At 41.6% G+C, this 15,457-nt stretch overlaps 1 protein-coding gene across 2 annotated transcripts; it reads left to right on the forward strand.

The window, feature by feature from the left end:
• The first annotated feature begins 1,048 nt into the window (after positions 1-1,048).
• On the forward strand, positions 1,049-10,545 carry zgc:136930 (uncharacterized protein LOC563946 homolog). 2 transcript variants are annotated; one of them, XM_007229318.3, is made up of 9 exons: positions 1,049-1,798; positions 2,467-2,527; positions 2,618-2,713; positions 2,827-3,006; positions 3,577-3,702; positions 6,221-6,441; positions 7,147-7,184; positions 8,853-8,888; positions 10,420-10,545. In XM_007229318.3, the coding sequence occupies exons 1-9, from the start codon at positions 1,119-1,121 to the stop codon at positions 10,464-10,466; spliced, it is 1,485 nt and encodes a 494-aa protein (XP_007229380.2). In that variant the 5' UTR covers positions 1,049-1,118; the 3' UTR covers positions 10,467-10,545. The 2 variants fall into 2 exon arrangements, with proteins under 2 accessions (XP_007229380.2, XP_049337877.1); XM_049481920.1 differs by lacking the exon at positions 10,420-10,545 and having other exon boundaries at positions 8,638-8,879.
• Positions 10,546-15,457: the final 4,912 nt, after the last annotated feature.

Here is a 15,457-nt window from a genome sequence, read left to right on the forward strand (position 1 = left end):
ATAACAGAAGGATGGCGCTGTACTGGTTAGATTAGGAGGTTCTGGGGTTTGATAACAAAAGGATGGCGCTGTACTGGTTAGATTAGTAGTTTATGGCTTTTGATAACAGATGGATAGCACTGTGTTGGTTAGATTAGGTTCTGGGGTTTGATAACAGATGGATGGCGCTGTGCTGGTTAGATTAGTAGGTTCTGGGGTTTGATAACAGATGGATGGCGCTGTGTTGGTTAGATTAGTAGGTTCTGGGGGTTGATAACCGATGCATGGCGCTGTGTTGGTTAGATTAGTAGGTTCTGGGGTTTGATAACAGATGGATGGCACTGTGTTGGTTAGATTAGTAGGTTCTGGGGTTTGATAACAGATTAATGCTAGATAACGGCGAAACTCAGCATTATGATTGAAATGTTTTAGGTTGGATACTACCTGTTTTTTTAGATGAACTAAAGGCTGTTTTTTGATATTAGGATAAAGTTACTGTGCTGTGCGGTTTAATATGATATGTATATGATGTCTCTACATATCTCTGGCCTTCAGTTATAAGACGTTACGTTCGACTCAGAACTGTAGCGCTGGGTAATAGGGCACAAGACAATTAATCAGTTTTTTTATGTTAATTTGACAGCCCTAATCCATATATATGTTTCTTATTTCCAAATGGACGGCAATTTGTACAGTAGTCCGCTGCAGTATATGTAACAACGTGGTACCACAATGCCACGACCACAGATGAGACATGACACAGGGTGCATTGCCAACAGTAATACATGCAAAAATACACCTATAGACACGTATGCATGTTTATTCAGGTTTTTAGGAAAAAACAGTACTGTGTGAATGTAACTTCTTATCAAAGAGTTGCTTCAACATGCTTCTTTTTTATGCTATTAATCATTTCATGCTTTACTGGCATTAAATCCAGAGACACGTCTAACCTCAGGGATCGCTTCTCTTCTCTACACCTACTGTAATTTGAAAGTGGCAGATTCAGTCTTGTTACAGTACCTCCCCCTCTGTCTTCATCCCTGACAGTATATAAACCTCCCCAGCAGCCCTCCACCTTCCTGCATTCTCCAGTCTGCTCTCGCTCTGCTCTCAGCCAGGATCCTCAGCTGTCCATCATGTCCATGTCTATGTCCTTGTCCTCCTCCAGGCTCTCCGGCTACTCGGGCGGCGGCTTCTCCCGGGGTGCCGGTGGTGCTGGAGCCAGGCTAGGTCTGGGGCTTGGTGGAGGTGCTGGAGCAGGTCTGGGGCTTGGCCTAGGCTTGGGTGGAGGTGCTGGTGCTGGTTTTGGCTATGGCTTGGGTGGTGGTGCAGGTGCTGGTGCTGGTTTTGGCTATGGTTCGGGTGGTGGTGCTGGAGCAGGATTTGGCTTTGGAGCCGGCGGAGCTGGAGGAGCGCTAGTCGCTAGTCCGGCCTTCGCCATGGGCCGCACCATCGCCGCAGGAGGGCTGAGTGCAGGCTCTGCTTTGGCAGCTGGCCCTGCTCTGGGTGTCTCCGTGGCTCCCATCCTGTCCCGAGAGGCCGAGAAGAGCACGCTGTCCAATCTGAACGACCGCTTCTCCACCTACATGGCCAAAGTGCGAGCACTGCAGCAGGAGAACGCTGCTCTGGAGGCCAAGTTGTCCCAGCTGACCGGAGGTGCCGACATGTCTCCCGAGGCATCCAGCACCACCACGGTGGAGTACGAGGCCCAGCTGAGCGAGTACCGCAGCACCCTGCAGACCCTCACCCTCGACACCATCAAACTGGAGATCGAGCTTGACAACGTCCGTGGTGCTGCTCACGAGGTCAAGGCCAAGTAAGTCATTACAGTCTACTTTTATCATCTTTAGAGTATCGGTATCATTACTAATAAAGAAAAAGTGGTATTGTGCCTACAATACTGTGTTTACATGCACCTAAGATTCATTTTGGAATCGGATTGCTGGCGTTAAAAAGAGATAATTCAAAGAGTCATGCAAACAATATACTTCCATTTCTCAAATCAGGGTAAGGCATAAAAGAGGGTAAGGTATAAAATCTGATTGAGAAAATCTGATAAATATTATTATAAGGAGTAATATGGGATGTCTTAGCCTGTGCATGAGTAAAAACAGACCGTGGTAGTGGAAATAAGGGAGCAGTGATTAACAGCACATCACCTGCAATATGCCGTTCAAACACTTTCTGAGCTGAAAGTGAAATTAAATCATTTTCATGATCGCATTGCACCTCGGTGTGTCAAAAAAGACAAGTTTTAAGTGATTTTACATCACTTCTTTTTCTACTAGTTTATTGGATGTTTTTGACCCATTATCTAACTAAGCATATAAACGCACTGATCAAATCTGATGAAGTGCATGTAAACATTCTCTATGTATATCATTGTTTCACCATTTGGTCCTGGATATTCACTGCATCCACTTAGGTTTCCAAAAAAAATATTTATTTTAAGCAAATTTATTGTTTATTGTACTTTTTTAATAGGCTTGACTTTGAGCAAGGGGTCAAGTTTCAGCTGGAGTCGGACATTGCTTCTATGAAAAAGGTAAGAGATGTGTAATCTTCTGTTTTGATATTAGGACTGACTGTGGGAATGAGAATATACTGGAAGAATTGGTGCTGTTTCTATCTACAGGATATTGAAGCAGCATCTGACCTAAGAATCGATCTGGACGCAAAATACGCCAGCCTGAAGAGTGAACTGGACTTTGTCACCAAAACGCAGGAAGAGGTACTGCTAACATGTAAAACGTAAAAGTTTGTAATATTTCCGAATTTTCACTTTCTCTCACATGTGCTGTTTGTATGTCTGTCTGTCTCTGGTTTGATCCTCTCTTTGTTCAGGAGCTGTCCAGTCTGCAGTCCAAACTAGGCACGAGCACTATGGACACGTCCGTCTCCATGATTGAAGTCGACACTGGGAAGTCGTTCGACATCTCTGCAGCTCTCAACAAGATGCGTATGGAGTACGAGAAGTCTGTGCAGCAGAATCGAGAGGAGGCTGAGGCGTACTACAAGATCAAGGTGATGATTTAAACAGTTTTTATTTTTTCATTTATTTAAGCTTTTTTAAACGTATTGCTTTTACAGCCCATATACTGATTTTTTTTCCAATTTACTTCTATTCCTCTGAGACACACTGTTTACTTTATTAAAACTTTGTCCACTATTATAGTAATTAATAATGCTCTGCAGATGACATCACAAAAACTTTTAATATGAATAGCCCATTCTAATATCTAGAACTAATATCTAGAACTGGATCTTACAGCAAACTCTTTTCTCAAAACATTAGGAATTTAAAGAACTGGAAAAGCAGTTCTACACTGCATAGATATTTTTTCTTAATTCTTTAACGTAGTTACAGTTACCAAGATGTAGAACTCTGCCACAGTCAATGCTATGTTATCATTGGTAGCTCGTGGGTAAATGTTTAGCAGTACTGTTTCCTTTTTGTGGACAGTTTTTGTTTCTAGTGATGTTTTATATTAATTCACACAGTCATGTTTTATCACTCTTTTGGGGAATTTAAATGTCACCGTTACACATATGTGAACCCCATGATGTGACACGTGTTTTGTACCATTTCCTCAGATGGATGAAATCCAGACGGCTAACGCTAAGAGCACAGAGGCCGTGTCAGTTGTCAAAACTGAGGTCACCTCTGCCAGGAAAGAGCTGCAGGCGCTGGGCATAGAGCTCCAGGGGCTTATCACGCAAGTGAGTGTCCAAATACTTTAGTCTACATACAAATACATACATTCCTACCCTTTATATCCACTTCCACCCAAAACGTGCACCCTCACAGACTATACAGCTCTTCCTATGTAGGTATTATTATTTTAAGAATGAAATAAATAATAATTACAGGCCTCAGTGTGTCGTGGCTGACCAGGCGCAGATGAGAATTAAAGATTTTATCAAATAAAATTACAGGACAAGGGATATTCAAAACAAGCAAGATCAATACTGGTAAACAACAGCCAGAGAGAATAAACATACCAAACATGGTTAACAGTCCAGGGGTCATACACGAGCAGGCAACAACAAAGATCAGGCAAAAATCAGAGTCAAAGGAAACAAAAACAAGGTTGTAACAGGTAGGCAAACACAATGGAGACAACAGAATAATGCTTTGTAGAGCAGAAAACTTTCAGTACTCGGCAGAAGTGAGGGTGTACATATAGTACAGCGAACAGGTGAATTCAATACTCGGGTGAATCACTTTTTGTAGTACAGAGTCATGTGATTGTGAATGAGTGTAATGTGAGTGTGTGGTGCATTTTGGGTATTGTAGTCTGGAGACTGGAGAGTGTGGGAGAGACAGGAAGGCTTTCGGCACCAGGCGTGCCACAGTGTCACACAGACGTCAATTGTGAGACTACTGTCTAAAAGCATGTAATTTCTCCTGAGTAACAGGATTCTATGAAATCCACTGAGGGTCCTTATCACTACTGAGATTAGACCACTGACATCAGTGGTGATATAGTTGGCTGTGTCAAACTGAGTTATGACAAGTGTGGGCTTTGTCCTGGGTAGCCCACAGTGATTGCATGTATAGTGAATAATAGTGTGTTTTTTTACTCACACTTACTCACTGCTGCACCTGGTTATCCCCTGCTTCATGCTGATTGGAGCCGGTTTGTTGTGTTTTCTCAGGGATTTTACTTACAAGCTAAAGGCTGATTGTGCACGTTCACGTACTGGCAGGGTTAAGGCCAAACACCTTGCCAGAAAACAGCTGTTGTGAGACTTGGCAACTTGCTGAAATCAGCACAGCTTCCCAGCCAGCGCTTAGCGCACTTACAATAAATCTCAGCGAGCAGGTACAGGAAACACATGACACAGGAAGTGGTTTTTCGAGCTGCTGTGTTCTCAGAGGAGATGCGTCCCTAACTCATAAACACGATCTGGCATCACTCACCAGACCAGAGTAAAGCGCTGATACTGAAACGCTAGGTGCTTTCTGAGAGTTCACACTAAGAGTAGGGGATTTATAGAGCAGATTTTACACCATATCGGATTATTTAGGTTATTTCAGAACTGCAGAATGAAACACATTATTCAGAGGAACCATCTAAAATTCTGAGTTAATGTTAACCCCTTACACTTATTGCTGTGTTAATGCTGGAAAATTTAGACTGGTCATTTCAGAATTCTACATTTTATCTCCTGTAAATGATTGTGTTCCCGTTTCTTCTGTAGTCTGGTAAGGTAAAGGCTACTGTGGACTAACTCAAATCCCATGATGCCAGCCAACCATATTTTTTTAACTATTAACTATTAGGCTATGTCACTGTACAGCTGAGTGTTTGGAGAAGAGCACTAAGCACCAGTACATCAACTCCATTCATTCCTGAATTGGCTAGCATTGAGCTGAGTTATATATGCTACATGCCAGTATTCTAGGCCTCATATACAGAGTATGTTCTACAGTTATTCAGCTGACTGTGTTATGCAAAGTGTAATCAGAATAATGTATTATTAACAGCTTACTTTAAGAGTTGGAAAAAGACAGTTTGTGATTGATATTATTGGCAGATACTCAAGGTTTTTAGTATTTGTATCACTTCTGGAGAGAAAAAAGGTGAGAGAAATGGTGATTTATCAGCTGCTGCATTTAATTATTTGTTTATTATTAAGTCAGTATGGTGGCAGAGAAATGTTTAATGTCATTCAAATATTCATACGTTTAATTACATGAATTAATTCATTAACAAAACCCAGCGTGGCCAAATGTTTTTTATAAACTTCTATATCTTAAGAAATATCTGCTTACTGTAGTATAGCTGGAAGAATTTTATTATTTAATCCTCACAGTATGCATTGACATGACTTATGTCATATCCCACAAAAGTTAAAGAATGCTACGCTGACCTTGTGCTTATGTGTGTGGGGTTTCCAGCATTGAATGTGGATGTGATTTTTGTTCAAACAAACATTTCTAACTAGATGTCACCATCATTAAATCACACTGCACTGTCCACTGTGGGTGGTATCATGAGCCATCTATTGTGTACACACGTGACGCTGTGGATGGAGCAATGTCACATACCCACACAACTTCACAAAAGGAATGGTATGACAGCATATCAATTATATCAAATACATTAGCGTGTTTGATTAGTGTTTCATAATAAATATAAGGTATTTTAAATTAAAATGAGTTTTTAAATGAATAGCTGTGATGTCACAAGACGTGTTGTGATCATGTAATGGGATGGGGTTCTCTCTGCAGAATGTGACCCTGGAGCAAAGCCTGGCTGAGGCCAGTGCCCAGTCCAGCGTGGGGGTGGCTGAGTACCAGGCCCAGATAGCTAGCCTAACGTCAGCCATCGAGGCGGCTAAAGTGGACCTTCAGAAACAGATGCTGGCCTACCAGGAGCTGCTGGATGTCAAACTGGCCCTCGACGTGGAAATCTCCACCTACAGGAAACTGCTGGAGGGAGATGACTTCAAGTGAGCCTCTCTCTCTCTCTCTTTATTTGTCACTCTGTCTCTCTCTCTCTCTCTCTCTCTTTCTCTCTGTATTTGTCTCTCTTCCTGTCTGTCTTTCTATGTCGTTCTCTCTCTCTGTATTTGACTCTCTCTGTCTCTCTATCTCTCTGTATTTCTCTCTCTCTCACTTTCTCTCTCTCTCTTTCTCTCTCTCCATCTCTCTGTATTTTTCTCTCTCCTTACCTCGCTTCCTCCCTCTCTCTCTCTGTTTCTCTCTCTCTCCATCTCTCTTCCCCTCTCTGTCTCCTCCTCTATTTCTCTCTCTTTCTTTCTCTCGCTCCCTCCCTCTCTCTCCCTCGCTCTCTCTTTCATTTCAGTTTAGTAATATTTTATTATTAAGTTATTTACAGGATTAGTAATAATCAATCATGGATGTACACAAAAGAAATAAAAGACATAAACAGTAATACAATAACAATAACTACGATAATAATAGCAATAATGACATTCATAATTTATGGATGGCCCCAATGGTTCTCTTTTTCTCCCTCTGTGTGAAATTCCATCAGTCAGGCCTGATTCCAGATTAAAGACTAGACTCTCATGTTGGCGTGAGAGGAATTTAGAGTGTTTGTGAAATTGCGGTTAATTTCCTCTAGTGCTAAAACCAAATTCTAAGGTCAGACACATGGCCACATTCTGACCCTTTTACTTCCTACTCTACAGGATGCCAGACTACACCGAAACATCCTACACTTTCTCAGGTAAGAGCCGTGGGTGGGGCCTTCAGTGTGACTGTGCGTCATAGGCAGCTGGCAGTCAGCAGGATCAGTGGTTAGCAAGGAGCCGGGTTCACATCTCACTCACTCGGACTTTTAGGGAGATTCCTGACCGTTAGCAGCCATGTGACAGTGTGATCAGACACAAACACGTCAAACACACTTATAGTTTACCCATAAACCAATACTACCCTGCTGCTGCCCTGCTCTTTAACTCTTCAGTTGCCTGTGTGATGCTGTGTTTGCTGTGTGGGAGGGAGAGAGAGCATTAGTCTACTGCAATGATTGGTTGTGGTACAGATGTCCTAATTAGATATCTCCTGATATCCAAGCACATTATAACCCACTTGTTTTACCTTCCCACTGAGCCCATGGTGGGTAGAAAAACAGCCATCCAAGAGCCAAGAGAAAACAATAAGTAAGTGGGCAATCTCAGCTGCTCTGGAAGCTTACTGGATACCAGGAAATACTTGTTGTTAACTATGCGTTTGCGTGTAGAGGATGGATTTCTCGCATATATATGTTTGTTTGGATGTGCACATACTCAGAAATTAATGCAGAGAGTATGTGAAGTTCAGTACACACAAAACCAATAGGGGCAGTGTAGTCAAACAAAAGATTTCTCTCATTAAAAACTTTTATTTGGGTGAATAAAGCACTTTGGTTTATTTACAGTAACCTTAGATTTTCAGTTTTTCACTAAGACTGCATGCAACAGCATTAACATTAGTGGCTAACTGCAAGTGCTAGCATGGTTAGGGCTAGTAAATGCTGCCAGACTGCATTACACTGGGGAACCCTGAGTGTTCCAATAACTCAGGGCAATATTAGCTACGGTTCGTCCCACGTAGCTTGTTTTAAACCCGAAAAAATGCAGACTACAGTCCAATATACTCACCTCTGAACGGCAAAAGAGCTAGTGCTTAGCACAGTTAGCGGTTATTGCTAATACTTCCCTAGCCATGCTTGCCGGGGTTAGCAGCAGGCTTCAAGCCGATCCTACCCATCTCTGAATGATGAGAGGGCTAGCACTTAGCTAAATCCTTTATAACACTGCAGTTCAGCAAAGTGGCTTTACTGCTCCTAACAACCTGACTGGTAATGGATGGATTTAAATGCGCCTTATAGCTATGTAAAACGTTTAACGTTACAGTTAAAAAGGTGGCCAGGTTGATTTCCACAGCTGGAATTGAGCCGTGGTTGCTTCATTACTGACAGACGCTGTGCTGTCCATGTTTATATAACAGTGTTGGTATGATCTGAACTGATTTGACAATTGAGAACTCTAGTGTTTTTTTACTTTTAATATTTACAGAGAGATCGTTAGTTTATTTTTTGTGTACAATTTAGCTTCTGTTCCAGTGTAGTGAAAAGGGCGGAGTCCTGGGGCGTGGGGGTGGGCGGAGCCCTCTCTCATCTGCACTTTTCCATCTCATAGGGGGAAACCCACCCCAAACCAGCACCCCCCAGGACTCCCCCCACGGCCAGGTGGAAATACACACTAAATACGTCCACACAGGCAAGTCCACCTCAATCACTCAGCCAGACACAGAATCAGGACTGTAATGTAACACATGCTGAGTTTAGATCATGATGACCTTCATGAAATTGAATGACTCAGTCTCTTTCTCAATCTCTATCTCTCTCCTGCAGCTGGTGGAAAAATACAAGTTAAGGAGATCATCACAGGTACTGTGTGGAAATTTTCATTTTGAGAATATTGAAGTATAATATAAGAATGTATAGCTTATTATAAACTTCCATGTACTTGATTTAAGTGATTTAGTAAAAGTGCCCTATTGTATGTGCAGATCATCTTGCTTAATTCAGGAAATAATTGATGATTTGTCAAAAAACAATAACTTTTAAAATAATGCTTACACTGTTAGTATAATAAATTACTTAAAACAAAGACATATAAGTTAAAAATAAGTTAAAATTCATCTAAAATTCTGGCACTTAATTCAAAAATAAGAAATTTCAGCTATTCTATTTTTGCTGTGTAAAAATGTTCTATTGATAGTACCATTGCTCTTACTGAGCCACTCAGCTTTTTTATTGAATTACAATAAACAACTATGTATAATCACATTAGCCCTGTTTAAATCCCTGGTTAGTGGAGTTTTTTTACAGTGTGTTCCCTTATAGTAGCTTTGGCTGTTACTGGATGCAGTGTTGCCAACTTAGCGACTTGGTCGCTATATTTAGCGACTTTTCAGACCCTCCAGCGACTTTTTTTGTAAAAAAGCGACTAGCGACAAATCTAGCGACTTTTTTATCGTGTTATTGGAGACTTTTGGCAACTCTGAGATGAACACGCGCTCTTTAGTTACTGTCCTCCGCGCTGCAGCGGGCGCTGCCGTGAGCCCCGCCCCACACCACTCACAGTGCAGTCTGACTGTCAGAGCACACACACACTGCTCCACCAACACACTGCAAATGAATCGCGCGTGCCCACAGCCGCCGACTGACCCCGCTCTGTATTTACATAGCAGAAGTATAAATATTAATGTGTCTTCAGTGTGACACGAACAGAAATCAATGAATTTAACTCACACAGTCTCAATCATTCACTCACCTCATTCACCTCATTCTCATAGCCTGTCACTCACCTCCTCCACAGTGTCTGCCTCTTTATAAAAAGCTAAATATCTATTGAACAATTGAATAATTTGTCTATGATAGGTTTAAAAATAAAGAAAACTTAAGAAAACGTAAAAAATAAAAATAAAATAAAACAAACAAACTAAAAAACGTAGAACAACAGTTCCGGCTTACTGCTGCTCTTATAATAACATTTAAGAACATGGCAAAAAACTAATTTATGTAATTCACATAAAAATGAAGTTACTGTAAAAAAGTGACATCCTATTTAAAAAGCAACAAAGTTGTTCATTTGTAACATTTCTAACACATTTATGGTGTTTTTTACACACTTTTTTCTCTACCACAACCCTAATCCTTTACAGCTTCAAAAACATGTATTATGCAAATTACGATGACGTCATATAGCGATTTCTAGTGACTTTAGGACAGCCAATGGCTACTTTCCTTACTGAGGAGTTGGCAACACTGACTGGATGCTTTGTACCCTGTAGGTAGTGAGCAGCACTGATACGCCTTCATTATCTGTCTGTCTGTCTGTCTGTTTGTCTGTCTGTCTATCCGGATCTGCTTGGTTTCTCTGTACCTGATTCTCCTCTCTCTTTCTCTCTAACAGAGCACACAGAGACGTCAGTCATCAGCGATGATGGAGAGTCCTCCTGAATACAGAGTGACTGTCTGTGATGACCTGAAGCCAACAGTCTCCTTTCCTGCTCTTCCAATAAATCTGCATTCCAATAAATCCCGCCTCCTGTTCTTATATAAACCTGGGTCAGAACTGTTCAGTTCACACATGCACCCAAACATGAAATCAGATTTCTCAGTGCATGGAAACTCTTAACCCGAGCATTCTGGGATGTCTATGCAAGAGTAAAAACAAGCGAGCAAGATGCCATCCAAACACCTTCAGACCAGCGCTAAATCTTCATCTTCTTACTCACAAATCTGATGATGTGAAGTAACAGAATATGAAGGGTGTACTCATTAAGAAAACGCTTTCTTGTTTTCTGAAAGGAAACTGCAACATTTCAGCCACATGAATTCTGAAAATCTAAGACACAATGAATAAATGTTCTACAAAGGAATTTGCAAATATGTCAACTTGGTGAAAAAAGTGCACTTAATTGTATTTAAAACATACTGTAAAATGTCTTTGTCACAAATACACTAGCAGTTTATATACTTAAAATAGATTAAAATAGATTAAGTAGACTTCTGTACATGTACAGAATATAGCATAATATAGCATAATAAAGTGCATATAGCGTAATAAAGTTAAGTATACTGTACCTAAGTCTACCAGAAAATGTGAGGTTATATTTAAAGAGAAAGAATGTGATTAATCCCCTCCTCCTCTCAATCTAATGTTCTATAAATTCACACCTTTACCATTCCATGATGAAGTTTCCACACTCCACCACCACCATTTCCTCTTTCTAATTCAGGCATGTCTCTCAGCCCTGGCTCCACCCATATATGTTCTGTTTTAGTAGACCAACTGAAACCAGAAAGCTTTTTCCATGTATTCCATGTTGGCCCTCTAAATGGATTTCCATCAGGGTCAGTGTGGGGGTTGTACACTGCACATGGGGCATAGGTGGGACCGTTATGGGATAAAGATGGGCTGTAGGGGTGGACTGTTAAAATAAGGGCAAAATCTAGTCAAATTTTTCTGTCAGAATTCTTGACCATGTTACTGATTCGTAACACCAGACTAATATTTAGTAATAATCACACCCTTGATAACCCTTAATAATCTTCTGCTGGAAGGAAAACAGATAAGGGCACTTTTTTGCCCTAGATCAGCAGTTCTCAAACTTTTACACCACGTACCACCAATGACCAAACTAAAAATTCCAAGTACCACCTTGCATCTGTAAGTTAGTGTGGTAAGTTGTTTGTTTGATTATTATTTCTGGTTCATACAGTGTTTCTACTAAGAATCTAGTACCGAAAGAACAAGAGTGCCAAGCATTTAACACTACAGTGTTTACTACCTTATATTTAGCTATTAACTGTAATGTAGTGAACTGTTGTTGGCTGCAGGTTTTGGGGCATTCCACAGGGTTTTACTCTAGGACCAGTGAAACTGATGTTAATAATTATAGAACTGTAGTTTTGAGAGTGTAGCTGACATACAGGTTCTAACAGGTAAAACACTAAACACAAACAAATGTAATATTATGCAAATTACAGGTGTAAACTTTACAGATTTTAGTCCTTTTAACCTAGTGTACCACCAGGTACCCGGACCACTGTTTGAGAACCACTGAAGTGGAGTTATGTGTCATAACTAAGTTTTGGGAGTGAGCCACGCCCTCACTCCTCCCACTTCCATCCCTATTTAAACAGTCACTTCCTCTCTACCTACTCATTGAACAAACCTCGCATGTGGTGTTGCCGACCGCTCCTTACCTGGCACACGATGGTTCTGCACCTGTCTGTCTCCTGCGACCAGCTGCTCCCGTCCACCCTGACTCCTCCACTGCCTCTGCTCCAGGCTGCCTTCCCTGGTAGTGGTTTTATCTTGTCTCGGCTGCTGTGGCTATCGTCTCCTCTACCTGGTCTGGCAGCTCCCGTATGGTCTCCTCGGCCCTTGAGCGGTCTCTCTTGCCGCAGCTGCTAAACCCTTCCTCCTGCCCCTGCGGGGCCTCCACGCGTTCTCAGCGTTCTCTCTCTTTCCGCCCTCCATCATCCCAACGCCATTTCATCTGTCCTCCCTGCCCATCCTCCATCATCCCAACACCAGTCCATCTGTCCTCCCTTCCCATCCTCCACCTTCCCACCGCCATTCCAACTGTCCTCATTCTGTCTGTCCTCCCTACTCTCTTTTGTTTATCTCCTGTTGCTGCCATCTTCCCACCCCGTCTTCCCACTGCATCGCCCCGTCTTCCCACCCCGTCTTCCCACTGCATCGCCCCGTCTTCCCACCCCGTCTTCCCACTGCATCGCCCCGTCTTCCAACTCCATGTTCCCACTACCTTGCCCCGTCTTCCCACTCCATCGCCCCGTCTTCCCGCACCGTCTTCCCACTCCATCGCCCCGTCTTCCCACACCGTCTTCCCACTCCATCGCCCCCCCCCCCCACTTCTGTTGGACCATCAGGAGCACCCCTTCTACCTTACCAGGTCACTCCTGCTGCGCATGCGGGTCGGTGGCTGCTTTTGGGGCCTTTAAACTACATGTACAACACGTGCATCATTCCATTAAGTCGCTCAACACTACCTTTCCACTTCAACCGATTTCTGCCACCAAGGACCTCATTCATTCTCATACTGGAATAGGCAGGCAGCACCTTCAAATACCGTACTTAATTATTCCCTACCTTTCTTTCCTTTGACTTCCACACTGCCTTCCCCTTGCATCGGTTCATCCTCTGGCTTTCTCAAAGACTACAAGGTCGGACTTCCAACACTCAGTTGCTTCTTAAATCCTAGCAGTGGTCTAAAGTTCTGATTTAATTTTTGGGGCTTCGGCTTCACGCTTTACAGCGAAGCTGCCCCGAACTCCATCCCAAATACTCTGAGTTCGCTCCCCCTCTTTCTTCTTCTCTGCCCAATCAAGGGCGTGGGTCAATACTAGCAAAGTGGAGTTATGTGTCATAACTAAGTTTTGGGAGTGAGCCACGCCCTCACTCCTCCCACTTCCATCCCTATTTAAACAGTCACTTCCTCTCTACCTACTCATTGAACAAACCTCGCACCCACCTCCTCCCCATCTTCCTCCTTCTTTAATTTTATTCTCTTCTCATGTTTCTCTTCATGAGAGGGGGGGCTTCGGCTTCACGCTTTACAGCGAAGCTGCCCCGAACTCCATCCCAAATACTCTGAGTTCGCTCCCCCTCTTTCTTCTTCTCTGCCCAATCAAGGGCGTGGGTCAATACTAGCAAACTAAAGGGCACACCACTGTAATTTTTAGCAAGAAACTCTAGGCTGTCTCAGGCTGAATTTTCTGTAATAAATATCATAAGACAACACCAACTGATATAAATACAAAATCACTACTCATACACTATTCAGTGCTTAGCATACTACTGCTGCTGTATTTCATAAGATACCTCCTGCTTCCTCTAATGAATGGTTTCAGTATGATGAGTAGCTCCGCCCATATGTTTAATAATATTGCTACATTTTTATTTTCAATCAGAAATCAGTTTATAAACCTTATTCTGCTATATGGTAAGAAGGCTGGGAATGAAGTGATTGACATGCTTGGTTGAAGAAAGCAACTTCATTCTATAAAAGATTACTAGCTATTTAATAATACTATTATTGATGTAGTGTTACTGTGCTGTTGGTCCCATTAATAGACACTCTATATGCAGTTTTATAGAGTCTGAGTGTCTGAGGTTCTTTTCGGTTAATGTGTACACAAAAAAATAATATAATAAAAAGAAAGAAGCCCAAAGCAGTTCATCAATCAGGAATAGCGTAGTGTTAGTGAAGTGTTTTTAACCTGTTGGACATACAGGAACTCCCAGTGCAGCACATGGTTTAGTGTCAGTATAACAGTGTTAAATAGAGAGAGTGCATACATTTTTAATATATGGACTATATAGATGCTGTAAAGCAGAGAGAGACAAACTTATTAGTGTTTAAGCCACTTTAAACATAAATGTAAACTCGTAAATGAGTTCCAAATAAATCTTAAACTCAAACCTAGTAAGTTATTTATGGCTTCGGTTCTAGCTAAAGGCAATTTGTGATTGTGGTCATTTTATTAGACATCAGTGTTTAAGACAGGAGAGAAAACACTACAGCCTTTTACCTAAAATGGGCTGATTAATCACTAACAGTCACAATAATCCTGTTATAAAAATGATAACAGGACGCTGGAGAAATATTAATAAATCATGCTACTTTTACTTCTGATACTGGAGAACATTTGAAGGACAATACTTTTGTACTTTTACTGAAGTAAAGGTCTTAAGAGAGGAGTTCCACTGTTACTGCAGTAAAACTAAATCATCGCTAACTCTCCTCTAACTCTACTCTATCACTCTGCTCTAACTCTACTCTAACTCTACTTCACTCTTCCTCTTAACTTTACTCTAACTCTCCTCTTAACTCTACTCTAACTCTCCTTTTAACTCTACTTTAACTCTCCTGTTAACTCTCCTCTAACTCTACTCTATCACTCTGCTCTAACTCTACTCTAACTCTACTTCACTCTTCCTCTTAACTCTACTCTAACTCTCCTCTTAACTCTACTCTAACTCTCTTCTTAACTCTACTCTAACTCTCCTTTTAACTCTACTTTAACTCTCCTGTTAACTCTCCTCTAACTCTACTCTATCACTCTGCTCTAACTCTTCTCTAACTCTACTTCACTCTTCCTCTTAGCTCTACTCTAACTCTCCTCTTAACTCTACTCTAACTCTCTTCTTAACTCTACTCTAACTCTCCTTTTAACTCTACTTTAACTCTCCTGTTAACTCTCCTCTAACTCTACTCTATCACTCTGCTCTAACTCTACTCTAACTCTACTTCACTCTTCCTCTTAGCTCTACTCTAACTCTCCTCTTAACTCTACTCTAACTCTCTTCTTAACTCTACTCTAACTCTCCTTTTAACTCTACTTTAACTCTCCTGTTAACTCTCCTCTAACTCTACTCTATCACTCTGCTCTAACTCTACTCTAACTCTACTTCACTC

This window comes from Astyanax mexicanus, chromosome 8 (assembly GCF_023375975.1).
Source record: "Astyanax mexicanus isolate ESR-SI-001 chromosome 8, AstMex3_surface, whole genome shotgun sequence".
NCBI lineage: Eukaryota > Metazoa > Chordata > Actinopteri > Characiformes > Acestrorhamphidae > Astyanax > Astyanax mexicanus.

Excerpts from the sequence above, each read along its gene's own strand:
- zgc:136930 (XM_049481920.1), top strand. The coding sequence starts at position 1,119 with ATGTCCATGTCTATGTCCTTGTCCTCCTCCAGGCTCTCCGGCTACTCG. Across the intron at positions 2,528-2,617 it reads ACATTGCTTCTATGAAAAAG|GATATTGAAGCAGCATCTGA; the intron begins GTAAGAGATGTG and ends TTCTATCTACAG. Across the intron at positions 6,442-7,146 it reads CTGGAGGGAGATGACTTCAA|GATGCCAGACTACACCGAAA; the intron begins GTGAGCCTCTCT and ends CCTACTCTACAG.